The sequence below is a fragment of the Botrytis byssoidea genome, assembly GCF_014898295.1.
Source record: "Botrytis byssoidea strain MUCL 94 chromosome Unknown BBYS_010, whole genome shotgun sequence".
NCBI lineage: Eukaryota > Fungi > Ascomycota > Leotiomycetes > Helotiales > Sclerotiniaceae > Botrytis > Botrytis byssoidea.
Genome location: NW_024065851.1, coordinates 773,970 through 800,904, shown reverse-complemented (window position 1 = coordinate 800,904; position 26,935 = coordinate 773,970). Strand labels below are relative to the sequence as shown.

Genomic DNA, 26,935 nt, shown 5'->3' with positions numbered 1-26,935 from the left:
TGGTGCGGGGTTGACGTAGGTTTGAATGCTCAAGCATCGGGATTATGTATGTACCTCCTGGCGATACTCACTGCATAGCTGTGTAGCTGCACCAGTAGTAGCCAGTAATATACTTGGAATTTAGGTATCGAGTTTGAAGGGAAATGCTCTCACTTCAATTGTAAATGTTGAAAAGCTGATGGATGTCAAGTTCGAAGCCCCAGTAACTTTGGCAAAGCGGGTATCAATACCAAAATACTTAGACAACTAGTCGCATGTTCTTTTCGGTCTGTTGTTTGTCTGAGGAACTTTTTAATTCTGGTGACTCAATCAATGTGCAAATCTCCCACAGCGAATTATCCGAAGGGACATCTTTGTATCTGCAGTCAACAGCTCCGTTGATGGAAAAGTTTGTCTGCGAGAGAGATCATTCGCTCGATGTCCTGTGCAATGCCCAGATACTTGAATATAGTGAGCCATTTGGCATTGAAAGAGAATAGTCGTTCTTCTTAGGGCTGAAGTCGAGAATAATATTTGAGTAGATTGTTCGATGCTCTGCAAATCCCTTCGCACATCAGCTAATGGAGATCTGACCTGAAGAATTCACTGTTACTTGATATTTTTGTATTAGTATATATTTTTTTCAAGCGCATATCTTTTTATGTAATCAACAGGCGTCGTGACGGAGTGGTTAACGTGATTGACTAGAAATCAATTCCTTTCGGGGGCGCATGTTCGAATCATGCCGACGTCGTTATATTTTTGCCTTTTGTTCTTGCAAGTTTTTTGACAGGAGGGCTTTCAGATATCCTAAATCTGCTACTGTTACATCCATCGATTTTTCATTTTGATAATTTTGCATTCATTCGAGTTACTTCAAGTGGAGAAAGTTTGCGCACAAGCGTGGATAATAGTACTTTGAATGCGGAGTTATGAGAATAGGTGCCCACTGTAAAAACAAAAAAGTGCAAGTTTTTATAACTCCCGGTGAGCGTTCATCACCAATCAATCACATGGGTACACGTGACTTTAATGTGACTTTGACCAACATTTTGAATTTTGTTGCATATCGCATTCGCTGTACGGTCTTTCGTGTTAGGGGATCCTTCACTCATTCTAATATCTAATAAGGTCTAGCGCGCCGTCATCCCAATCTCATTAGGATGTTTCTCTCCTCTCTTTACCAAACATTAATAACACTTGTCTAAATAATATTTTATCTAAAGCTCAACTTCAAATGATGATACCATTCACACTTTCATTACAATATTATAATCTGTCACCACGATCAGCAACCATTTCAAACTGTCTGATATTAATTAATTAATGATTACTCGGTCTCGAGAAAGATGACAAGCCCTTCAAGTCGGAGGCGGCCTAACACCTCCCTCCGTGATTTTATGTCAATCAACAAAGGCATGAGGTGCAAGGAAGAGCCTCGGCTTATCACCAAAGCTATGAGGATAACAGTCACATTCCCATTGATTGAAGGGGTTTGGGTGGCTTAAAATTGGTTGAGAGTGTGTTGGAATCTTGGAATGTAATACTATTGAATATCAGACTGCTCCCTTCATCAGTGCTATCTTCCTGTTCCAATTTATTTCTTTTAATCCAGAAGTCTACCGTCAAACGTTGATTTCTATATGCTACCAAATCTCACAATGTCTTCCCAAACCGAGATCAAGACTAAAGCTACGATTTTCTCCCCCCGGATGTCTAGAAAACCTCCCTTCACAGCAGAAGTACAAGGGATTCCACAAGTTTCGGGTGAAACTATCCCTCGTCGTAACGTCCAATACCCAGACCTTCTTTCCCATCCAGAATTGGGTATCGAGACTGTGTTCGATGTCATACAACGGAGCTCTCGTCGTTTTGGCAATGCACGAGCGCTGGGGTCTAGAAAACTTATTAAGAAACATGAGGAGACGAAAAAGATAAAGAAGATCATCAATGGACAAACACAGGAGTTAGATAAAGTATGGACTTATTTTGAGATGAGTGGATATGAATATCTAAGTTTCAAGGAGTATGAAGCTACGGTACTGAGTGTGGGAGCGGGTTTGAGGAAACTTGGACTGATTAAGGATGATCGAGTTCATCTCTTTGCAACAACGAGGTAATTGCTCATATTACAGCCTATTTGATATCCAAGCTTATGTCAATCTAGTGCCCATTGGCTGTCAATCGCTCATGGTTCCATGTCCCAATCCATGCCTATCGTCACTGCATACGATACTCTTGGTGTCGAAGGACTCCGTCATTCTCTCATACAAACGAAAGCCAAGGCTATATTCTTAGAACCACAACTTTTGAAAACTCTACTTGAGTCCCTTGAAGACTTGAAGCATATCAAATACGTGATCTATAACACAGACGGTGATACAGAACTCTCATTGTCAAGTATCAAAGAATTGAAAAAAGCCACAGTCACCTGACGCTTTTGAGCTATGATGAGCTCATAGATTTGGGACATCTACACCCCGTCGAAGCTGTGCCGCCCAAATCCGAAGATCTGTGTTGCATTATGTACACATCTGGATCAAGTGGTACCCCAAAAGGGGTTTCGCTGAAGCATAAGAACGTCGTGGCTGCCAGTTAGTATACTAGTTTTCTGTTATTCCCTAAACTGACATCTTTATAGTTGCTGGAGCCAATAGTATTGTCGGCGACTATCTAGGTCCTTCAGATACACTGCTAGCATACCTTCCACTCGCTCACATCTTCGAATTTGTATTTGAAAACGCATGCCTCTACTGGGGGGCCCTGATGGGTTATGGCCATCCCCGAACTCTTTCCGAAACCTCCATGAAAAACTGCAAAGGTGATATCCTCGAATTAAAGCCCACACTTCTAGTGGGTGTACCATCTGTTTGGGAGACTGTCAAAAAAGGTGTAATAGCCAATGTGAACAAAGGGGGTCCAGTTGTCCGTAGCTTATTCTGGAGTGCTTTCTACTCGAAACGTTTGCTATCCTCAAGCGGCCTACCTGGTTCCAGTATCTTGGATACTGTTGTATTTAACAAAGTTAAACAAGCGACCGGTGGACGTTTGAGATTCTGTATGAACGGAGCTGGCCCCATATCTCAACAAACCCAAGAATTCATCTCTCACACCATTACGCCCATGATATCTGGATATGGATCCACAGAGACTGCCGCGTTGGTGACTCCCATCCAATTATATGTCAAATCAAGTATGCTAACATTCTATCAGTATGGGCGCAATATGCGACCCCCTTTCCTTTACCCTCCAAGCTGGTGATATCCCTGCCTGTATCGAAATAAAACTCGTCGACTTTCCGGACGCGGGATACTTCGCTACTAACACCCCTCCACAGGGAGAAATCTGGATTCGAGGGCCTAGCGTCATGTCCGAATACTATGATAATGTTGTCGAGACAGCCGAAGCGCTTACTTCAGATGGGTGGTTCAAAACTGGGGATATCGGGGAGTGGGATAAGAACGGACACTTGAAGATCATTGACCGCAAAAAGAACCTGGTGAAAACGATGAACGGAGAGTACATTGCTTTGGAGAAGGTATCTATAGTGCATAATCTTACGCATGTGTATCCGGTGTGCTAATTCTACAATAGCTAGAATCGGTCTATCGATCCGCAACTGTAGTAGCGAATATATGCATTTACGCCTCGATCTCCGAGACTCATCCTATCGCAATTGTCGTTCCAGCCGAGCCGGCCCTCAAAAAGCTCGCCGAATCAATCGGTATAGAAGGCCATGGCATCGGTGATTTAGTACACAATGAATCCATTAATCGTGAAGTATTGAAGCAAATGCAGACTGTAGGAAAGAGAGCAGGGCTAGCTGGTATGGAAATCATTAAGGGTGTTGTTTTGGCTGATGAAGAGTGGACGACAGTTAATGTGAGTTTGCTTTCATTTCTCTGTCATCTGTGAGAGAGCAAGAACAAAAAGGCAAAATGGACATACAACAGTGGGGATTCGCTGGTGGTCACCCACCCAACTACTAATCCACCGATCTGAAGCTTGTGTATGGCAGAGCGGACGGGATGCCCAATTCTCTTCAGTCTATGGTCGTATGTGCCAGAATGCTAAAGTTCAAAACTTATATTCAAGACATGACGGGTAGCACGGCTGCCTGGAGAGAAGGGAGGAGAGTATATGTCAAACAATGCTAACGATGAACAACAAAAACAGAAACTAGTAACAGCGACCATGAAACTCAACCGGAAAGCAATTTTCGAGAGATACGAGAAAGATATCAATTTAGCATATGGGAAATGAACGCTCTCGACAAAGGCGATTAGAGGCGAAGATGGAATTTGGCGAATTTGGTATGGCAAGAGACGGGACGAAACACGAGAATGAGAAGTTGTATTTGTAATAATTAATTTGATTCTTGAGCAGTTCAGTGTGTTTTTCTTTCAAGTTTATCTATTGAAGTTTCATCTGTTTCCCTAGGTACCAACTCTAATTTCGCGTAAGACGTGCAACAAACCTTTTCTGTGTAACCCAATGAATACAGAACTACCAGAATTATCGAACGAGACTGGAAAGTAAAGTAACGTATCTAACGTGTATGTAGTATTAATAAATAATCTATACCCTCATTTACCCATCATCATTATAGCATCATTACGAGTGTAAGTCCTGCCCACCACTCTATCCTATCTACCTGACTCCAATGATTCATCAATATCTCTCAAAAAGCTTTTCCAATCGAAGCCTTCTTACCCACGCCGCCCAGCCCTACTAGCCCACCTTTCTTCTCCCCACCCCCAAAATCGCCCAGTTCTTCTCCATCATCAAATTTCGGTGGTTGATCCGGAAAATCCGCATCATAAACCAATGCCCTCTTCGCACCCCCAAGACTCGGTCTCGGAGTTGATTCCGAAGCTGATTGTTCCGGTTCTCCTGCAAAAGCCAACGGAACATCCATTGACCTCTCATCCGCATTCTTCATCGTTCTCGACCTTCGCATCGACCAGAATTTGTCCAGACTGAAAGGACCTCCTTCCGGAAATCGGGCATCGGGAGGAGGAGTTGGTATGATGTATGATATTCTTATGGGTTTCCGCTCTGAGATTGGAAGGGTTAATGGTTCTTTGTAATTTTTCACCGGGAAATTGTCATTTTCGACTTCGTTTTGTTTGCGTTTTCTGTATCTGGATAGGAGGAAATATAAGAGGATGGATAAAAGTGAGGAGCCGATTATGGAGCCCACAATTGCGATTGCAGCCTGTGTTGCTGTGATGGCTTGGACTTGTGATGATCGTACTGACGCCGAAGCTTGTGACTAATTTTATCGTTAATTATGTGTAGTGCATGTGTTATTGTGATATTTATCCATACGTTAGTTAATGAGATTGTAGCTTGAGCCTGTGCAATCGCAAATGTGGCAGTAGCTAGGTTAAAACATTAGCCGTGCAATTTGAGCATGAGTTCTAGAACAGGATTTCAATAACATACCCCTGGCGGCACTAGCAGAAGCATCCGCTGAAGAAATAGCCACGGAAGCAGAAGAACTGGCTGACAAAAGAGCCGAAAACACAAATGCAGAAGCGCCTATGAACAGTCAACACCCATTCTTTACAAGCAAACTTTCTTCTAGTAGTTGAAGATCTCAATCTTAGTGGGCCTGGTACTACCCGGACATGTATAGCCAGTGGAAGTTCACTCACTCATAGCCGCACTCATAGCCGCACTAGAAGCGCTCGCTGATGCCGCAGCCACTGCTGATGATGCTGATATTTTAATGGAAGACAAAGAAGAATTGGCTACGTCGGCAGCAGCTTGGGCCGAGGATCGAGCAGCTTGTGCTGAAGACTGAGCAATCTGAGCAGAGGTTTGGACAGCGAGGGCTTGGCTAACAGATTGCGAAGCCTTTTGTGATATCTGTGAAACCTGTTGCGAAAATTGTTGTGTTGCTTGGGATAGCTGTTGAGAGTTCTGCTGTGAAGCTTGAGATTTGAACTGCTCGATCTGAGAATTGCAGTCAAGTCCGGCCTGAGGTTCTGCAAGAGCAGCCCGGTTGAACAATGAAGGGGGCGATGTTATCAATGAGCTAGTCGAAGCTTGCGTGGATGTCGAGGGAATCGATGTGATCACAGTGACTTCCATAATTTCACGCTCTGCTTTCCGTTTGAGTGATGAGACTTCCGCAGACTCGTCATGCTCATGCCTGATCTCGATCTCCTTTCTGGGTCCTGATTTGGGAGCTGATCGCACCGATACCTTTCCGTCTGTACAGCTCGCATTATAAGTGTCATTCAACAACTCCATCAAAACAAGAAATCCCAATCCGCAGCTACGATGAAGTAAGTATTCGTTAAAAAGCGTCGATATATTAATTATTAAACAGGCATGAGTGTAAGTGTCGTGGTAATATGTGCTGTAAATTCCAACGTATGGATCCACAAACAAGAACAAGCAAGACAATTCAAAATTGATATCGATATCTTACACGACCGGCGGTGATAACAGAAAGATGCGAGAGAGCTTTCAAAAATTTCACGACAAGGAGTTCTGGATATTGCCATATTATGACTTTGCAAATTCGGCTCAATCAGGGGTCATTATCGAACGACCTTGGAAAAAGGCTATCAACCATGGTATCTATTGTACAATAGCCAAAGATTGCATAAATTTCCTATACTGTACTGCGCTTAATCTATATCACAGAGCACAGACATCTTGTTCACTCGTGTCTCGACCCTGAAAACGGTGTTCTGTGGAGCAAACTGAAACGCATCTAGTATTTTGCATTGATAGACCCCACGTCTGAAGTGATTCTCTGTCTCAACATTGATATCGAAACTCCAGAATTCTCACAACCTCGTAGCTTTGGTAAGATGCATGAAGAGTTTGACTGCTCTATCCCTTAGAAAATTTCCCACACAAAGATATTTTTTTTGACTTGCCCGCCCAAGGCGAAGAGGTACATTTGGACTTGGTATTTTTTTTTACGCCCAGGATGACTTAATTGCTGGGTACCTAGCTAAAGGTAAAACGTATTATCAAATTTGATACAATTGAGCTCCTCGTCTTAAAAAAATGCTCCAGTGACAAGACTTTGGATGATAGTACGATATGATCAGATGTGGAGAGAGCATGATGAAAGATCAGATCAAACGAAAATTGAAACAAATAATGCAAAGAACAAAGGATTTGTACTGCAATGACCCACCCTTCTGATCTCAATTTAATAAGTCCGATGACATATTCCAGTGATGCCAAACTCATAGAACCCGAGATGACGATACATGAGCTCATATATATTTCCTTTCCTTCCTTGAATTATGAAGTCAAGCATTCCATCATTGGCAATATTCTGCGGAAGAAATTTTAGAACAACATTAGCTCCATACATTTTATCTCACGTAGCTTGAGCTTTGAGATTGCGTCTGATGTCTTCCTGTCGACATGAAGAGATCGTTTCCTTCCATGATTGACCAAGCGCATCTCTCCCATTCATTTAGACTCAGTAATATTCACATCGCGATAGTACGGGACGGGAATTAGCGTGATAGTATAATGAAGCTGGACAAAGTAAGTGGGAACAATCTTTGAGAATTCCTTGGTCTTTCGCAGACTCATATTCCTATCGGATCCTATTTTAAGTGACGCCAATATAGGTATATAGCTCTTTGTTATCATCTCAATGCATGAGAGTAGAAGTTTGTAACACTTCTCTTCGGAGTCTCGTTGGCCGTTGTTGTGAGTGAAGATGAGGTTAGAGAATACCCGAAACTACCTAGGAACATGGGGGTAAAGTTGATCCGAGTGCCCCAGACTCTGACTCTTCACTGCCCTCGCCTGAAGACTTCAAGCAGAAGACATCAGACGACTTCGATTGATTTACAAGATGTTGATTTTCCATTATCTTGCATACGATAAACTAACACCTGGTATGTATCAGTTGAATAACCATTAAGTACCTAGTCAATAGAACAAACACGATCGATATTCAATCTCATGCAATAGTGGTTTGTTGCATTCAGTAGAACACATTCATCGTCACCATCCGGTCATAGATTTTAATGGCATTTCATTTTTGGAATTTATCAGTCATCGTGCTTCATGAGCTATTTTTCAATCTCAAAATTCAGAACTTGCAAGCGTTTGTCAAAAGGGACAATAATTCATCATTAAATCCACCTCATAGTTTCGCTACCTTGTTGAAAGAAAGACAGATCCACTGGTGGGTGCATGGATTGACAGGACACTTCCCAATTTTTGATGTTTCTAGCAAACTCATTCTCCAATTGTTTGATTCAGAATTCACATTCTGATTGTTCCATCTCTAATCAAAAATTGTAATAATTCCCAAAGTGAATGATTTGATACATCAAGAGATATTCACGAGTCCATTTTTGCAGTGTCCTGTTAGTCCGTACACCCGCTGATGATCCAGATCAAAAATGTTAGGTGATCGAAAAATTTATACACTACCAAGCAACTTGCAGGATACATCAACGTTACGCAACAAGTAAGTTCATGAAAATTCCACATTCCATGATACATTGTATCGGGAAATTGAGCCGCACCAATCAGGCGCTTTTGTGCCCACATGCTTATCGTTAACTTTCCATGTGTTCCCCACGATTAAATGTGCCTTGATATCGCTACCCTTCAGCGTTGTGACCTCCGCAGCAACAACGCCGTCACAATTCAGGAATGGCATCCCTAGACCACCACTATCGGCCCATCCCTCAAATGGGCGAACAGCTGGCTGACTCAGAGGCACAGGAGCTCTGCCAATAGCTGTACCGATAGCGTCTCCAATCGATAGCTTGCGCATTGAATTCAGAGAAATCACACTCTCTTCTATGGCAGCTGTTCCAAGTTTATGTATGGCGACCTCGAGTTTTTTGCGAACATCCTCTCGTTTATTAGAATGGTTGTGGACGACGAGATATGTAAATGTGACTGTCTCTTCATCGCCAATTGAACAATTCTGGAACATTAAGCTAGGATACACGAAACCAACCGAGTGCTCGCCAAGAGGAAGAGCAATAGATTGCACCCCGCCAGATACTGTAGCGATGGAAGCTGTAATATAAAGAGTGTCTACACGCGCAGAGCGAAGCTCATCGATCAAAATTTCGGTGATGTTGATGTTATAATTTGTTTCTTTTCCAGCAAACTCTCGGGTGCCAATAGAGGGATGCCACCATATCGAACCGCCAGAGAAGTCATTATAACGAGTATCGTATTTGCCAGAAATCTCATCGGTGATGGGGGAGCCCAAGTATCCACTTCCTCCGCCAAGAGTTATCCACCTTTTGTAAATTTCCCCAGCTACCTTAACCGCACCACGCTGGAAGTTTTAAGATTAGTAACCGCTAATCAGATAATAAAGATGAGGAGTTCGAGCAACGTTGATCAACAAGTAGGGCATTTTTATAGTTGGAAAGTCGGAACTGGGAAGTGCAAAGCCAGAGTATCAAACTTGCTTACTTCTGGGGTTGAGAATATAGCGCCACCGCCAGAGAATTTGTTGAAACGACACACTCCGTCGGGCGCCAATTCCTCGTCTGATACAGGATAGCCTAGGTCCCCCAACTCGCCACCTGTGGCCATCCACTTCTTGTAGATATCTCCATAAATCCAGAATGCCCCGCGAGTTACAGTGTAATAGATAGCTCCACCGTGTGAAAACATATTGAATCGAGTCACTCCGCGGGGCGTCAATGTTTCCTTCATATACAAAAATCAGTGCCTATTCAGCATCGAAGAGTGAAAGAAAAACAACAGATTGTATATAGTATTAGAAGTTGTCGTCTAAACGCGTCAAGCCAAGGAATGTTTAATACTCACGTCAGAAACTGGATATCCCATTACCCCTTCAGCCCCATCCATAGTCATCCATTTCTTATAAATCTCATTTTTCACTGCGCAAGTACCAATCTTAGGATTGCAATAAATAGCACCTGAAGTGAAGTTATTGAAACGACAACCACGGTCAGAGGTCCACAACTCGTCTGTGACTGGACTTCCCAGCTTACTTCGATCCCCACCCAGGGCGACATACTTCTTGAGAATATCTCCGTGCACCTCATAAGCAATGATAGCTTTTCCAAATGCATCTGCTTGAGCAAAAATTGTGGCATTCGTATAGGGACGAGAATATCCATTCTCATTAATGACGAAGCCCCCCTTCGGTGGGCCAATCCATGGCAAAGATGCAGCCTTCTTAGCTATAAGGTCCACAGCAGCATCTTGATTGTGCAGAAGTTGTTGGAACGTGGGATATCTCGAATCATCACAGTCCGGATACTAGAGCACGTATCGTAAGCCTTGCTATTATACACATTGTGTTGATGTATACTAACATGAACCGATATTCTGAACGAAGCAGAGCGATGTGACGACATAACTCATTTTTCGACGAGCACAGAGCTTTCTGACGCGAGTGAAAATTTGTTTATATAAGTAAAATGCATGATAGTAAAAGGCTTTGCGCCCACAGAAAAGTCTCTTTCATCGGAAGTTGCCCAGCAATAAAGCCATTCACTTCCAAGAATCAGCAATTTCATTGGTTTATCGAATTCATAGATAGGTCATTTACAGCTAAGGTACCAGAGCTTGTGAGCTCATGGATTTGAGTGGTCAAAGGATGTTGTCCATCTCCTTTGACGCAAAAATGTTCGGAACATACCGATTTTCAATTCCCCACGAAAGAGGGATCTTCCGAATGAATTGCGGGTCTTTTGAACAATAGTAGCCAAAACTACGGGAAATTTTGTATGCCGGCTCATTTGGAATGTTTTGATGATTTTTGTCGAGGCGATGAAGTTGTGGAAGGCGTGGCCGCGCTTACTAGGCGCGCTGGAGACGCACAGCTAGGCATTCGTATGACTTGATTGCACAGCCCATTTCCACACAGCCATGATTGGAATCATGAATCAACATTCTCATGCTTATAATCACTACTTGGTTCCTCAATTAGAAAAACTTCTATAAACCTTTTGAATATGTGTTTCGGAAGCAAATTGAAGGGCGACGCATCACCGGGATTTGACAACGAGAACCTCAATTCACGACCAGTCAACACGATACCTCAAAGTAAAGGTTCAATAAAAATGCCGCAGAATGAATCTTATTCTCCCCCAGCGGGACCACCTCCTTCACAACAACATGCGCCCTATAATGATCAATATGCACCCCCACCTGGTCCCCCACCTTCGCACGAATATACCCCTCCTTCGGGCCCACCACCGTCGCAAGCTCAAGCACCATATCATGACTGGCAAACCGCAGTTCCCGATACATCTCTTCTACCCCCTCCCCCATCTATGGGTTATCAGCGAAGCGATGCAAACAACGCCACCGAAGAAGAGGCATTACAAGGGAAAGCATGGTGTGAACAGAACCCTTTGGCACCGCCTGTAGAGTTCCCACAAGCAGCTCTAGAAGCACTTGATGCTGCAAATATTGGTGTCATTAAACCAAGATCTTACAATGGTGATCTTTCGCGTCTACGACAGGGTGTTTGGGCGGGAAAGACAAAGTCCAACAGCAAGGATTCATGCATCATTTCTACCCTTCCGCTATACTCCGTATACGCGCATTCTCCTTTACGAACTGAAATAGGCAAGACGATATACTTTGAGGTCAAAATATCAAATAGGTATCGCGGAGAGATTACTTTGGGCTTAGGATTTGTTGCGCAACCATACCCAACCTTCAGATTGCCTGGATGGCATCGAGGAGCACTAGGCGTTCACGGGGACGATGGTCATAAATATATCAATGATCTCTGGGGCGGTAAGGACTTCACAAATAAATTCCAAGCCGGTCAGACACTCGGGATCGGAATGACTTTCACTCCGCGGAATGTTAACAACCCTCCTGCTTACGACTCTGGGCCAGCGCAGACCACGGCCCAAACCCCTATTAATGTTGAGATTTTCTTTACTAGAGACGGTAAGAAGGATGGCGGATGGAATCTTCATGAAGAGGGTGATTCTGTAGAAGATCTCCCCGTCACAGGATTGGAAGGCATGCATGATTTATATGCCGCTGTAGGAACATTCGATAATGTCGAATTTGAAATCGTATTCAATGAAAGGGAATGGATGTATCACCCTTGATCGTCATCAGAAATTTTTGAGTTTTAGTTTCTAGGAAAAGACATACTAACTCGGGAGAGTCCGATTGCTGGAGTCACTCGGATGATATTTTCTCAAACTGAAAGAGATATCTAGAATTATTTCTGTCTAATTAATCTAATTCCCTTCTATTTAATACGAATAACTCTACACAATTATCCCATATAGCATGGCGGTTCTCTAAGTTTGGTGCCTCTCCATGACTTTCAAATCCTCAACGATCTAGGCTAGCTTACCAAGCTTCATACTCTTCAAATACTCTTCTTTTCTGCACTCCAAAGACTTTCCCATCAACATACACAATTTTAAGGTTAAAATCTTGAGAAAGATCAAAACTTCATTCATTCTCGGGGAAAACCGGCCCGAAAGTGTGTGTATTCCGATTGCTTCAATCATGATTTTTGTGAAGTTAGGAACTCAAGTTAGATCTCCGAGAGCAAGGTTCTACCACATAGGTTCAAAAGAGGTTATACAATGTAGCTTCAATGTTCTCAGGGTTTTCTGCTTACAGATTCATGATCAAACGGAACATATTTGGCTCTGTAAATATTTCCATTTCGTGAATAATTTATGATACAGGCATGATTTTGTTCTTCTACGGGTGCTCCATAGTGCAGATTGACCTTTCCTCGTGTTTGGAAGGTCGATCTACTGCAAATTCGATCGCTGCGTGATTTGACATTCTTGAAAATTGCTTTCTTACCACATGGAGGCTTTTATTTTGGATGAAATTCGAAAGTTGAAGCCACTCGTGGCGTTCTGGACCAGAAGCTGGGTAGGTAGGTAGTTGGTAGGTAGGTGACTCATAATTGGGCTGGCTAAAATTTCACACTAGAGCCACAGATCGCTAAATTAGGAGAAAAATCTTTTCTGTATCGACCTAGGCACTTCTAGCCCAAACCTGACGTAATTGCCAATCAAGTAGCAGAATGGTAACAAAGTCACCGTTAACAACAGCTTGCTACTTATATAATTCTATTTTTCAAAAACCTACGGGAAATCATGTTTCTATAATTATTCTCTAGTCGTGATGAATCAAGTCAGATACACTCAACAGAAGAAGCTTTCCAGCTGGAAAATGACCAATAATCTCAACAATATTCAATTGTGTAGTATTTACAAAGCCAAGTAGTTAAATGAAAATCTTTCAAATTTGGAATTAGTCCTAGGGGCAAGCTAGTAATTCTAGTTTCGCCCCATAATAGCGTTTGTAACGGTTTGTACTGCGGCTCAAATTTGACGCACAAAAATTGAACAAAGTGAATCTTTAGATGTAACTCAATGCTATGCATTGAATTTTTTTCCTGGACGGTGATTGTGATATTTTAAATGACTCACCGATTAATCAATGCATTCAGAGACACAAGTTGGAGCGAGTTGTGTATAACGATAGCCGTAACATTCTAATACAGTACCCTCGATATGAATGAACCCCCCAAACCCCACACCTCATACATACCCCATACCCCACAATACTCAGCGACTACCAAGACTAGTCCGTACCATCTTGATCTAGTACCAAGATTCTACCTATGAGCTCGCCTTCGATAGATCTTGGTTCATTCTAACGTCTGTCTAGCACGGCTACTTGTCAGGAACGGCGTCGTACAGCGAATAAGCCTTCATTGTCGCTTAACTATACGCACCGTACGCTGGCCCAAATTCTAATTTTAATTCTTATAAAAGAGTTCATCTCTCCCAAGTTCTCCCTTCTTTTTTTCTCTCTCCAGCTTAAAAGTTGAAGTCCTACCATTTACAACCTTCAAGATCTTTACCAACTCTACATACAACCTTTACAATACTTTACTACATTCAAATATTAAAATCTACCATCTTGTAAGTCCAGATCTTCTAGCTAAAGATCATCTACTTATATATAATCCTTTAGAGCCTTACTTTCCAATTTTAACTCGAAAAATGGGTGCTGGTCAACGCCGTCGTCGCGCTATGGAGGCCGCTGCTGCTGCCGCTGCCTCAGTAGCTTCCGCTACCTCTCCTACGGAGTTCTCAGTCTTTGACTCCTCCGCCACTAACTCCACTTCCGCCACCTCCTCTCCGGTCGAATCTCCTACTTCCGCTTTTTCCTCCCCTGAAATTTCGTCCGCTGTCGATACCGATGAGATATCGAAGGGCTTAGAAGCCGCCTCCCTCGCTGAGGCAAAGATTATGGCACCAATCAAGCCATATGTCTTTATCGCTATTGACCTCGAGGCCAATACGCACGATTACACGTGTTTTGCTAATAACAAAACTTATACTCGCGGTACGCCAACCCAAATTGGCATCTCAATTCTTCGGGCCAATGGAAATAATGCGACCCTTTTCGCAAATGATCCAGACTCCCCAGCTGGCACCAACTACCGCCACCTTAAGTTTAAGGAATTCGCGAAGTACAGGACCAGAATCGGAAAGCTGAAGGGCGGCGAAAAGGTCGATTTCCTCTACGGCCGCACTGAGGTCATTCCGCTTGGTGGAGCAAACAATATCATCAAAAAGCTCATTGATGATGAGAGCAAGCACGGAAAGGTAGTCTTGGTTGGCCACGCCATTCAGAATGACCAAAAGATCTTGGGCATGGGGGGGATTAATGCCTTCGACGCCCTCTTTCCTGAGGCTTTAGATACTCAGGCCATGCACCTTACCCCGGGAAACAAGCAGGGTAGAAGCCTCGTCAATTTGGTCTTAGGCTACAATAGCTCTGTGGCAACAGGCTGGCAGCACAATGCCGGCAACGATGCCGCATGGACACTTTGGGTCATGGCAAAGAAGCTGCCGGACATCCTCACCATCTCGGAATCCAACACGGAGATGGTCATCGATACCTCAAAGAATCTGAGGTTTCAACCAAGAGCCCAACTCGACGACGCCTACTACAACGACATGGACATGTATGATTTGTAATAATCATCCATTTAGTATAGCGTAGTTTAGCTCGGTAGTAATTATTGCCTATGACTGCACGGAGTCATAGGATAGAGCTTTGGGGGGGGGGTTCTGGTTTGCCTGAGGGGCTTGTTTCTTTTTTTGGATGTACTTTATCACAATGTACAACATCATAACTTAACGAGATTATGATACTTGTACATTCTATACCCATTTAATTAATACATAAGTATGCATCCAAACTACCATGTTCATAAGTGAAATCTGTTTACGTGAAGTTGTAAGTCAAAGTATGAAACAATACCTAGGTAGATATTGGTATCATCGAGTTACCGTCTGTTGCCCTTTGAAATCTCTAAACCCTCTGAAATCTCTGAATCCGATGATTGTCTCATTTCAAATCATCATTTCATTTTATCTTATGGTTTTAATTCATGTTATCATTTCAGTTTATATTATTATCCTAGTTCATATGATCATTTCAATTCGTATCATTATTCCAATTTATAACATTACTCTACTTCATATCATTATTTCAATTTATGTTATTTTTCTACTTTATATCATATGATCACTTTCATTCTCTCATATGAATAAACAAATCTTCCTATTCAATCATAATTGATGATTGATCCGACGTAAAAAGGGCATCCTACCCCTTACGCTTTACTCTAACTTTTCGCTAGCTTCTAAGATATCCATGGATAGTAGTAACGATAACATTTGAGCCTTTTCGCTTATTCCTGATATAAGCGACAGCGAGCCGAGAGATTAAATTGATATGTATATACCTACAAGCATATTAATCAATTGTCTAGCTTCTCCAAACATTTGTTCTTATGCGAACCTAGTTGATCTACGAATGCCCTCAATTCTTTCTATTAACCTACATCACAGTTTATATGAAAGCACATTTCGTTAATCAAGCCCAGGATTGATCATCATCTCGTAACGTATTTAACATCCGTAAAGTTGTTTCTCCGTTTGCCTCTATCCTCAACTCTTTTCTATTTCGTGAACACAACAAGTATGACCCGCGATCGGTACTTCTGTGTGTAGTTCGAATCTGAATCCATATTCATCTTGCGTACTAAAGTCATTAAGGTGAGGTGTAAGAGTCTGAGGATCGTGCCAATAATGCAAATAATGAATATTAAACTCAACAATTTCATACGGATACAATGAACCAATCAGAGTAAAAATTTCGACCCCATCTTCTTCTACAATAACTACATACCATAATAATTATTTATCAGCACATTATTACTTTCACCAACCCGCGGCCCAGTCTCCTCATCTCCTAATCCAATCCCAGCTCCACACACCCGCCCACAAACTCGGAATCTCTATCATTCTATAGAAAATCTCACCGCACACTGCCGTCCCCAGAATTGAAACCACAAGACAAATACAAGTCGCTGCTATTGCTGAGACATCCTTATCCATGATCAGGTGAAGATATAGAGGGATAGCTGCCGAATATATAACAATCGATTGCGTCAAGAAGTAACCTGGGTAACACTTATCAGTCTACAGTTTTCCATATCGATACAAAACAACAATAACTTACTCAAACTTCTCCTCCCAAGAGGAACCAGCACCGCATTTTTGAATAGATTCTGCACCGATGTTCTTGTCTCCAACAACAAAAATCCACCGCACAAAACCAACCAATCCGCAATCCTAGGCGTTTGTTCCTTCAAATCCGGAGTAGTGTTGAGTCCACCCAAAGAACCATAAATGTCCGTATGAGCTTTCAATTCCGCATTTGCTGTTCCCACTGCTGAATCTGCAGTGGTATAGAAATATTGGAGTCCGAGGCCGACCAAAAGGATAAATGTGTAAGGAATCCAAGACGGGATTCTTTTCCTGGTGATCCGTTTCGGCAATGGGAATCCGGCTGCGGAAATAATGAGGAGAGGAGAATTTGGCAGGAGGAGAAAGTCGGTTAGAAGGAGGCCGCTGATAGATATGAAGGAGTAGGAGGATACCCAGTAGGCGGTGAAAAGAAAGAGAGACGAGTATTTGAGGCGCCAGAGGGGTCGAGTGTAGGGGATTATGAGAGTGGTGATGTAGAGGGTGTAGGATTGGGAGTAGAGGATGGGGACAATTGATAGGGTCCCGGATGGAAACGCGAGGACGGCGGATAAATTGTGTAAGGGTGTGTGGGAAGTAGAGAGGAAGAGGGTGAAGAGGGAGTTGAAGAGGGTAAGGGGGATAGGCGAGCAAAGAGTGTAGAGAGCTTGAATACTGGGGTTCTTAGTTTTGATAATGAAGAGGGATGCGAGGTGAGTAGTGGAGGTGGTCTGCGAAAGGAGTGTAACGAGAGAAAGTGAAAAGATTGTTGGGATTATGAGGCGGAACGATCTTCGGAATATTGAAGATGTAATTATTTGTTTACTTGGCGAACTGATGAAAGAGATGCATAGAACTCTTGCGGATAAGAAAACAAAAGATGAATAAATAAGCGATTCATTCCAGAATATCGGTGATAGAATCTTGCGAATGAGATTCTGATAAGTCGGAGTGTCTGTAGGAAAAGTAATGATATTACTTTTGACTGTAGCAGGAACAAAAGTTTGTAGGAATATCCAGAGGAAAGCTTGCAAAATGAGAAAACCGCGTAGGCCTAGAAGATAGGTAGATTGTGCAGTATCATGAGGTGGCGGTTGTGCGAATGACTTCATGGTGGTCGTGATAATCGCCAACTTCTTGAATCTTTTTGGCTATAAATGACGATTCAAAGGAATGAAGAGGCATACAACTCCATGATAGTTTGAAAGATAGCTTGTTAAAGACACTTCAGATAGGTAGTCTACTTAGGTCAAGGCAGGTTGCTTACTCATAGCCAATATTCTAGGTCTACCTTGCTATGCAGACTATCAAGACTACTGCTTAAATTATCCTCCACCTTCGAGTTCAGCTGTCATGTCTCATGTGAATAAATATAATTTTGAGACTTGACAAGCGATTTGTCTCGGGTAACAAAAAGGGGTTAGTTTTCCAGCAGCAGCGGATTTTAGAGACCGTGTCAGAACTCAGTAGGCTAATGGAAATCAGATTTCCACAATATCAAGACTATTAAAGTGAAACTAAGACAGTAGCCAGTTTTTTTATAAAAAAATCATCAGGGAAACATTACATTTTGGATGGTAGCATCGGATTTAATGAATGTAAACAAGGGCTGTTTAGTGGATTGCATTGATGGTATTGAAATAAAATTGATCTCTTATAACAGAAGTATTAGGTAGTTTGTGTGAAAATGACACCTTCTAGAATATATCCCCACTACCAAGCAACAAATAGCCCTCTATTCCCACCTCAAGCCTTAATGATTTGATCACCCACTTCGCCGTCGGCAGAGCCAAGCCTGTCCACCTTGTCGGTAGAACTAACATTAGAATCTCCACCAACTTCCCCGCCGCACTCGATAACCCGGATCTCTATTTCATTCATTTTCTTCTGCCCTGCATTTATCCTTTCAACCTTATTTTGTTCAGTCGATGCCTCATCACCGACTACAGGAATACCGTCAGTCATCCCATTTCGATTCAACCAATCTCTTCCGAACGGTGTTAATGTTGTCCGCCCCTTCAATGGCTCTTCTTGAGAGTCCCTCTTGATATCGCCTGCTAACCCTTTCCCAAACAATCCCGCTATTAATGATAACATAGGTAATGATAAAAATAAAACTGTGTAACACACGACAGCGGTTACAATTAACACTGCCCAGTATGGTAGGATGTTGTTAAGAGTAAGACAGACCCAAGCACCAAGAGACCAGAAGATCATACCATGGAATAGATACATGCTGAAAACATGTGGGAATAACAACATGAGGTGTTTTGCCGAAAGAAATGACTGAACTAAAGGAGATATTGATGCAAGGCATTGGATGGCCGTACAGAATATGAGACCATTGAAATGAGGAACCCAATACCCCGGATAACCAGGATATCCGGAATTGTGAGTGATGGTAGCTGGAAGACCCGTGTTTGGGTCGGGATGAATGAGTGTTTCTTTAGCTATGATGCTGTAATTGAGCCATTGATTGAAGGTATCTGCACTAAGAGCTAGAAGAGCGAGAATCGTGAGGATCAAAATCAGGGGGTAATAGATTAAAGGATGTTTGTGCAGGTATCTTGGCATGTGGTATGTAATTTCGAGATCGGTAAGTAGAACGCCGACCCAGAAGAACGAAGACCAGGAGAGCGAGTACCAATTAATCAATAATGAGAACACATAGAATGGGAAACGTTTCTTCGGGTTCGGAATAGAGGTTATGAGAAGAATGGCAAGAAGCGTAGTCCATGATCCTTGAATGACTACGGGGATAGTCCAGAGAACGCCGGTACAGTAGTTGAAGGTTATTAGAGGGACTGCGTTTGGGATTGTATAAGCGAGTGCGATGACTTCATTGAGAAGATATCCGATATGAGGAAATGGAATCACATAAGGCCAGGTACTCCAGGTAATCGATGGCAAGAAAGGAAGATAATAAGTTGCTCCTGAGAGAATGAGAAAGTATTCTAGAAGGACGAATGTAAGAACCGGTAACATGATTTGGAAGACCCGACTGACTATCTTCGAAGATATAGAAGAGACATCCCCATCGCGCAGAAAAGGAGTAACGAGGAATCGTGCAGAGGTGGTGAAGAAAATACCAAGGGCTCCTTGATTGAGAAAGAAAGGTACAATGGTTTTGTTGATCCATATTTCAGCGGAATAGTGAGCAAAAGCACCAGGGGCAATGACGGCCGGTACGAAAGTCAGGCAGAAATGAAGAACGGTTACATTTATTGCTGCAATGGTGATGAGTCCTGCTAAGTGGTCGACTCTTTGGCTTGTTTCAGTTGGAGATGCACTTTCATGTGTTGAGAATGCAGATGTGGGGAATTTGTTTGTCATATCCTTCCCATCTAGACGAGATTGGCTATCTGTCTGATGCTGCTGATGTATAGCGTTGGATTCTATATCGAGATTTATGTGATCCAGGTTATCAGCAGCGGTAGTGTTGTTAAGTCCCGAGACTCGTTTAGGCTTGTCTTTGATTTCAATATCAAATCGACTGGAATTCGGCGAGTTTGGTAATGATGGGGATAGGCTAGGAGGTAAATCGTTGATAGAAATTGCATTTTCAGTGTTGTCGCCTGAGCTACTTCTGCGCATCTTCCACTCGTGATCGACTTTGCTGTATATTTGATCGATAGACCCAATGCCGCTTAAGCCTCGTTCACCTGAATGGCTTGCGGTCGAAAAATTGAATGAAGACACTAAAGTTGATGTCCCTGAATTATAAGATTCGATTCTTGTCCGATACGATGGGGCAGGTGTCAAGCTTGCATTTCTAGAATATGCGTCGGGCGGGGAAGGTGGGCTTATCACACTAGTTTCATCCTCCGCAGGATTTTGGAGATTTTCTTCTATTTCCTTGAAGACTTTGAGCCTAAGGAAAGCGTTCGCTAAAGCTGTCGAAGTTGCGAACATACAGCCAACGCTGAACCAAATCGCTACCCATCGAAGTGTACCATGAGCAACACGGTGTTCCCAAGGACTTAGAGCGGCTGATGGAAAAGCCGAAGAACCACGTAAAGTAGTGTTTTCCATTGAACATGCGGCTTTAACATTACATCGTGCATCGAAATCTGCATGATGCGTGGAATTCATTAACGATGAATTGAAGAATAGTCGGACCCACCCAATATTCGCTTCGGAGATAGAGACGGGTGGACCTTGCATAGAATATGGATTTCCTGTAGACCAATGCTTGATAAAGAAGGGAGAAGGAGTAGATGGCATAGAGCCATTTTCTTTAGAAAATGATCGAACAAGATCCTTTCCAATGTACCAATGAACTTCGTTCTTTGTCCAATCCAGTCGAAATTCGTTGTAATCATATAGAGAGATATTCTTCTCGGCAAAAATACTGAAGTTTGTGCCCAACGATGGATTTGGAAATTCCGAATGTATCAAACTCGTAACCCAAGCACTTGAATTTTGGTTGGTGTTCATGATATTCATTTCCATAGATTCTGATTCGTTGTAGCGGAACATCATCGAGAGCGAAGTTCCTCCAACCCCCTGACTTGAGGGACGAAGATATGCCCGTGCGGAACCATATTGAATATCCTGTCTCACAGTCTTGATACCACCACCTGTGACTAAGTGATCCCTATCTGGTGGGTCAACAGACAATTTTAAGGATGAAGTAAAGGATCTACCAGATGGAGAGAACAGTGATGTTGTATCATTGGCAATTGAAGAGTTACCGGCCTCTCCACTGGCTGTTGTCGGGCTGGTCCCGCGAGTAGAGTTTGACGATGTATCTCGTGAAGAACGTGATTTTAACAGAACTTGAGATGTAGAATCATGATTGTTGGATACAACTGATGAACTGTTGAGAAGATTGATATTCACAGGATTAGAACCTTGGCGAAATATGCTGTTGTAATCCTTCTCGTACTTGTTTTCATAGGATTGAAGTATAAACTCGTCCGAAAGAGTATCGGTCTCATTGAAGTAAGTAATCAGGGATTCCGTAAAGAGATTTCCAGTTACTACATCATAATATCCACAAGAACAATCATCACTCGGGGCGATCGTAGTGGTAGAAGAAGAAGATTCGGCGTAGACAGAGGTTGCAACTGTGAAGAGTAAAGACAGAATAGAAAGAGTATACATGATCAACAATAAGAACAGCAAGCAATGAGAGTAGAGGAATTCTTCGAGCTCACATCTATCATACCATAACATAAATCTTAAATTGCATATTCATGGACTGCTGTGAATATCAAATTCAGGCGCCCAGATCCTCCTCCAGGCTGAGGCCGACGTCCATAAATCATGGTGTCTTATCAAAATCTACTTTTCAAGACAGTTGAGTCTCAGACTAAATGTAAATTGTAGATATCTCAGCCAGTATAAACATATGTTGTGAATTGCGCATGCTTCACAAGTAGTTGAGGAAGATCTCATCAGAAGATTGTAGCCCCGCACGTGCCCAAAGATTTAGGGTGGCTTCAGTGGCTCATTCAGTGGCTTTTTAGCTCCCGACGGGTCTTTCCAGCGATGGATATATTTAGATTCATGAGTTCTTTTTTTCTCGAACTTCAGTTGTCCAACGACAACATAAATAAATTATTTGTTGTTGATCTGCATGTCAATATTGAAATTCACTTGTCAAATGTACTTTCGATATACGTTCACCGAATGGCATGAAGCATTCGACATAAACGCCTCCCAGGCTGCTCGTTGCTTTATGTGACGAAAGATAGAGAATTGATGACAGAATGCATCTCAAAGAGAGGAAAAATTATTCAAGAATCTAGAACATCTACAAGCCTCACTGCTGTATTTCAAGACACAAGTTTCCATATAAAATTAACATATCACATTTTTCATCTTCTCATCTCGGACATCTCATTGCCAGATGTGCTAATGGATATTGCCAACAGAGCCACCCGCTTTCAATAGTTTGATCAGCTTGGGTATGATACTATTCGTGGATAATACCAAGGGTACATCGAGATGGATCTCAATCACGATCTTGAATCTCATTCGGACCTCGAAAAAGCGTAAAGTGTTGCCTGTCTGTTCTTATCATTTTACTCCTGTACATATCCCTCTTTCGTAGTCATTCCTTTAGGTAGAATTTTATACTTTCATTTCTTGTTCTTCTTCGCAGAATGTCGAAGCTATCTGTTCCTTCAAAGCCTGTTGCTCTGTGTAATCATGTTTCTAGAGCTTCAGCTTTCTTACTGGATTGGACGCCCTTCCTCTTAATCATCTCTTATTTTATCTTCTCAACATGTCTTTACATGTTTTGCACGCCAAAGTTGATAGAGATTTTCTGGCTTATCTATCTTTCTACAAATTCCTACACAGCAGCCACGAATGTTATGGAAGCCATCTGCAGTCTCAAGCCCAACAGAATCGCAAGAAAAGCACTTTACAACGTGGAGCAAAATGGCTGGAAATTTCCTACTCCCGATGATCAACTCTTAATATTGGATCTTGTTATCGTCGCATATCTCCCCAACGAGCAAGATATTATCATGGATAGAATCTATTACGCTTTAGACCATATTGCTTACCCCCAAGATAAGATCCGGATCAACGTATTATACAATACGCCCAAGCCCATCGAGCCGCTCGAATCCCAAATGAATGACCTCGCTGCAAAAATTCCTCGCTTGAGAATAATCAAAGTACCGGACTCCACTTCCAAAGCACATAATCTCAATTACTTCTTTACCTTATATACTGGAGCACAAATCATTGCCTTGTTCGATTGCGATCACTATACTCATCCGTATGGACCACGATGGGCAGTCGAGAGATTTCTAGCCGACGATGAAGTCGATTGCGTGCAAGGACGATGTGTGATTCAGAATTCCAAGGCGACATTCTTGACTGGTATGATTGCAGTAGAATTCGACAAGATCTATGCTACATCCCATCCCGGGCGCGCTGCCTTATTTGGCTATGGTCTATTCACCGGTAAACATATTCTTTTCCCCTCTCCATTCCAACCTATACCCATCCACCCCCAACATCTCTAACCCCCTTCCCAGGCTCCAACGGCTACTGGCGCGCCCCTCTCCTCCGCGATCTCAAAATGGACGCTAGCATGCTCACCGAAGACATCGACTCCGCTCTCCGCGCCCTCTCCCAAGGCGCCACCTGCATCCACGAGCCCAACGTCATCTCCTACGAACTGGCCCCCACAACCTTCTCCTCCTTTCTCAAACAGCGTCTCCGCTGGGCCCAAGGCTGGACGCAAGCCAGCGCCCGCCACTGCGCCCTCGCATACCGCAAACCTCCACACCACACGAAACGCAATCTGCTCACGCGTTTTGGTCTGCTCTCTCTACTGCTCATCCGGGAATTGAGCTACTATCTCGTGTCGCAATATACGTGTTTGATGATGAGTTTCCTAATCACCGGGTTTCCGCGCACAGGAACACAATTGAAAAATCTGATTTTCTTCGAGTTTCCCGCTTCGGAATGGTTGTTTATTATTGGGTATGTGATTTTTCTCCATCACACACTGCCACACCCCAATCCCTCCAATCCCTCCCTATCCAATCCAACCCCCAAACTAACCCCCCTCTCCACCCCCAGAACCCTCTGCCTAATCGGCAGCCTCCTAATAACCTATTTCATTCTCTCCGAATTCGTCAGCAAACGGATGATGCTCAAATTCACGCTTCTCTACCCGCTCTATCTGATACTCGGGAGTGGCATTGGTCTGTATGGACATTTTCGACAGATTGTGCGGTACTCGGCTTGGAATGCTACAGTGCGGACGTGAGGTTGTTTGTTTGGGGAATTTTGAGGACGGGGAGGGGGGGGGGAGATATTAAGTATGCCTGCATGTATGTATGTATTCATTAGAGGGGCTTTATGTATTCTTGCGAATAAATATAAAAAGATATACTTTCTCTCCTTCTCCTTCTCCCTCTCCCTCTCTCAAGACAGAAAAAATACTTTTAATTCCCAGTTCCCAGTTACTAATCACCCAAATCCTAAATTTCCAAATCCCCGCGTTCCCAAGCCTATCTATCCCATCCAAGCAATCCTTCTTTTCTTCCTTCCCAACATACATTTATAAATAAATAAAAACCCAAAATATTCCCCTACCTCAACTTCATTCAATGTCAATCTCGATCCCAACCGCCCCCCATTAACTTCATGGTCTCAATCTATCCATTTATCAATCTACCATCACAAACATACCTCATACCTCATACCTCATACCTCACCTCCCATAAATATTCCATCACATCAGCAACAAACCACAAAGTACTCTTTGAATCGTTATTAATCAATCATATTACTATTGCCCTATTCGTCTCCCTCCTATTTATCTAAAAAGACTTTTTATATTTTCCACCCAACCACCCATCAACCCATCAAGTCTATCTATTACACACTTCTATCCTCTCTTTGCTCTCTTTGCTCTGTCTCAATCATCCCCTGGTCTTCTTTATATAGAGATCAAGCGGTACAAGTACAAAGTCAAAGACAAGCCAATACAGCACGACCTTTCTAGCATGACCTAGATTACTCTCTTACCTCCTCAATCACACAAACACATAAGCAAGGCATAGATTATTTTTAAGTATATTTTCTCCATTGTTCTTAATCTATCTGTGCTCAAAAAAACCGCCTTATCCTATCCCATCCCATCGAATGCGCAGCCAAAGCCAGCTCCATGGAAGCATGCTAGTGACTGACTGCCATGCGCAAACTTTCCCCACCGAGCAAAATAACAAATCAGATCTTTTAATTCCCAATAATCCCCACCATCTAAAAACAACATTCTCTTCCCATAAAGTGTAGCTCCCCTCCAAACAACAAGAGGGCACTTCACTTCCAAACTGTATCTCCATCTCCATGCACGCGAAGAACAAACAAAGCAAGGCAATTCCGGCCGCGCAATGAAAAGGAAAACGATGAGCGAAAAATCCAATCCCATCAAAAACCCATATGTAAAATTCTCCCTAACCAGAGGCCCTGTTCCCAGAAGGAAGTACTTTGATGTACTGTTAAAAAATGAATGATCCAAAAACGCCTCGCTGATGTGTCGCGTGTGATGGGAAAAAATGTAAGCTGTCGAATTTCTCGATGCTGGTCCTCTGGTATAAATCATGTGTGTACCTGCCCTAACGCCTGTCCAGAGGACAAAATAAATCGTAAAATCATGTTTAAGGAGAGTAAGAAGATGGTCATCCAACAAATACATGGAGGACAAATGGGGAATAGAGATGTGAAGAAGACCAGTATCAGACTTGCAGATTATCAAGAAAGAGTTTGGTAATTTCTTCATATTTGAATCCCTATTCCCTCAAGTAACAACAGAAAATATGTTATTTTCTGCTAGACTTTTTACCCAGTCGCATAAACCGAGTCTTTAACCACATCATCAGTTTTGTCCAAGCATTGTGTGTTTTCTTTTTGGTATTTGACATTGCAGTATGACTTCTGTTCGGCGAACCCCGACTATGTTCCTCGGAGAGAAAGGGAGGGGCAGCAACTGTTGCAGTATTGTAACTTTGTCCAAAAATTCCTTCACTTTTCTCGTGTATAGTAAGATCAGACTTAGATCTCTTTGATCGGGTAGGTAGATTATCGCTAGCAGAAGAACGGCGATGTCCCCTTTCAATCTGTCTTGCTTCTTTCTGTTGCTTCTTCTCCATTGCTCGAATTTCCTCTCTCGCTGCCTTTTCTTCTTTCGCCCTCTCTTTTTCTTGGAACTTGCGACGTGCCTCTTGTATTGTTTCCGAGCGCCGACGATTATCAACCTCACTGCGACTTCGAAGACGAAATCCTTCCATAGATTGTCGGATAGATGGGGAAGTGGGTGACATGGTGTCGAGTGGTGAGGTTACTTCAGGGGACAGCACAGGACTTGTATGTGATGCTGCGTGAACAAGTCTTGATGAAGTCGGCGGTAGCTTGGTTTGAATTCTTAGGGTTTGCTGAAGCATGGGATTTGTTGAACCAGTCATTGAGTTTGCTTGAGTTGACAAATTGGCTGTACTACGGAAAGTATGTCGTAACTGATCCTCATCTTCGGTAAGTGCAATGCTGCTGTTTGTTGCTTCACTTTCGCGAATTGAGTTTTGATAGGAGGCACCTAAAGGAGGAGTGTATGGTCGCGGGGTTTGTTGGAAAGGATGTACGAATGAGCCGGAACGCTGAGCACTGCCTGTTGTTGCTATCGAAAATTGAGATGTGCCGCTGGTTGAACGAGCATGAAAACCTCTTCTGCCTCCTTCTCGACTGTTGTATGCAATGTCGTGAGAGGAACGGGAACTGTAGCCAGCGCCATAATCAAATATTCCGAGGCCATCCTGCTGTTCCGCCGCTGGCCGATCCAAGTCTAGTGAATTCTTTTCGCTTTGTATCAGTTTCTTAAAAACGGGTTTGACCTTAGACCTAGATTTAGATCCATGATCTCCATGGTAACTGGACAT

At 42.8% G+C, this 26,935-nt stretch overlaps 10 protein-coding genes across 10 annotated transcripts; 5 read left to right on the top strand and 5 right to left on the bottom strand.

The window, feature by feature from the left end:
• Nucleotides 1–1,640: 1,640 nt before the first annotated feature.
• Nucleotides 1,641–2,414, top strand: EAE97_005862 (uncharacterized protein; the record flags this gene model as incomplete). The annotated part of the gene is made up of 2 exons (XM_038876375.1): nt 1,641–2,095; nt 2,147–2,414. The coding sequence occupies 2 exons, from the start codon at nt 1,641–1,643 to the stop codon at nt 2,412–2,414; spliced, it is 723 nt and encodes a 240-aa protein (XP_038732851.1).
• Nucleotides 2,415–2,503: 89 nt separating this feature from the next.
• EAE97_005861 (uncharacterized protein) lies at nt 2,504–4,242 on the top strand (the record flags this gene model as incomplete). The annotated part of the gene is made up of 5 exons (XM_038876374.1): nt 2,504–2,573; nt 2,621–3,137; nt 3,193–3,517; nt 3,574–3,805; nt 4,163–4,242. The coding sequence occupies 5 exons, from the start codon at nt 2,504–2,506 to the stop codon at nt 4,240–4,242; spliced, it is 1,224 nt and encodes a 407-aa protein (XP_038732850.1).
• A 418-nt stretch (nt 4,243–4,660) lies between these two features.
• Nucleotides 4,661–6,240, bottom strand: EAE97_005860 (uncharacterized protein; the record flags this gene model as incomplete). Its single annotated transcript, XM_038876373.1, has 4 exons — nt 4,661–5,254; nt 5,311–5,363; nt 5,428–5,523; nt 5,640–6,240. 4 exons carry the CDS (start codon nt 6,238–6,240, stop codon nt 4,661–4,663), a joined length of 1,344 nt encoding a protein of 447 aa, XP_038732849.1.
• Nucleotides 6,241–8,452: 2,212 nt separating this feature from the next.
• EAE97_005859 (uncharacterized protein) lies at nt 8,453–10,334 on the bottom strand (the record flags this gene model as incomplete). The annotated part of the gene is made up of 4 exons (XM_038876372.1): nt 8,453–9,277; nt 9,418–9,657; nt 9,778–10,236; nt 10,293–10,334. The coding sequence occupies 4 exons, from the start codon at nt 10,332–10,334 to the stop codon at nt 8,453–8,455; spliced, it is 1,566 nt and encodes a 521-aa protein (XP_038732848.1).
• Nucleotides 10,335–10,934: 600 nt separating this feature from the next.
• EAE97_005858 (uncharacterized protein) lies at nt 10,935–12,053 on the top strand (the record flags this gene model as incomplete). The annotated part of the gene is made up of 1 exon (XM_038876371.1): nt 10,935–12,053. One exon carries the CDS (start codon nt 10,935–10,937, stop codon nt 12,051–12,053), a length of 1,119 nt encoding a protein of 372 aa, XP_038732847.1.
• A 1,935-nt stretch (nt 12,054–13,988) lies between these two features.
• On the top strand, nt 13,989–14,972 carry EAE97_005857 (uncharacterized protein; the record flags this gene model as incomplete). Its single annotated transcript, XM_038876370.1, has 1 exon — nt 13,989–14,972. One exon carries the CDS (start codon nt 13,989–13,991, stop codon nt 14,970–14,972), a length of 984 nt encoding a protein of 327 aa, XP_038732846.1.
• A 1,275-nt stretch (nt 14,973–16,247) lies between these two features.
• EAE97_005856 (uncharacterized protein) lies at nt 16,248–17,641 on the bottom strand (the record flags this gene model as incomplete). Its single annotated transcript, XM_038876369.1, has 2 exons — nt 16,248–16,465; nt 16,525–17,641. 2 exons carry the CDS (start codon nt 17,639–17,641, stop codon nt 16,248–16,250), a joined length of 1,335 nt encoding a protein of 444 aa, XP_038732845.1.
• Nucleotides 17,642–18,275: 634 nt separating this feature from the next.
• EAE97_005855 (uncharacterized protein) lies at nt 18,276–21,635 on the bottom strand (the record flags this gene model as incomplete). Its single annotated transcript, XM_038876368.1, has 1 exon — nt 18,276–21,635. The coding sequence occupies one exon, from the start codon at nt 21,633–21,635 to the stop codon at nt 18,276–18,278; it is 3,360 nt and encodes a 1,119-aa protein (XP_038732844.1).
• Nucleotides 21,636–22,639: 1,004 nt separating this feature from the next.
• EAE97_005854 (uncharacterized protein) lies at nt 22,640–24,267 on the top strand (the record flags this gene model as incomplete). The annotated part of the gene is made up of 3 exons (XM_038876367.1): nt 22,640–23,453; nt 23,528–23,978; nt 24,078–24,267. 3 exons carry the CDS (start codon nt 22,640–22,642, stop codon nt 24,265–24,267), a joined length of 1,455 nt encoding a protein of 484 aa, XP_038732843.1.
• A 1,558-nt stretch (nt 24,268–25,825) lies between these two features.
• On the bottom strand, nt 25,826–26,935 carry EAE97_005853 (uncharacterized protein; the record flags this gene model as incomplete). The annotated part of the gene is made up of 1 exon (XM_038876366.1): nt 25,826–26,935. One exon carries the CDS (start codon nt 26,933–26,935, stop codon nt 25,826–25,828), a length of 1,110 nt encoding a protein of 369 aa, XP_038732842.1.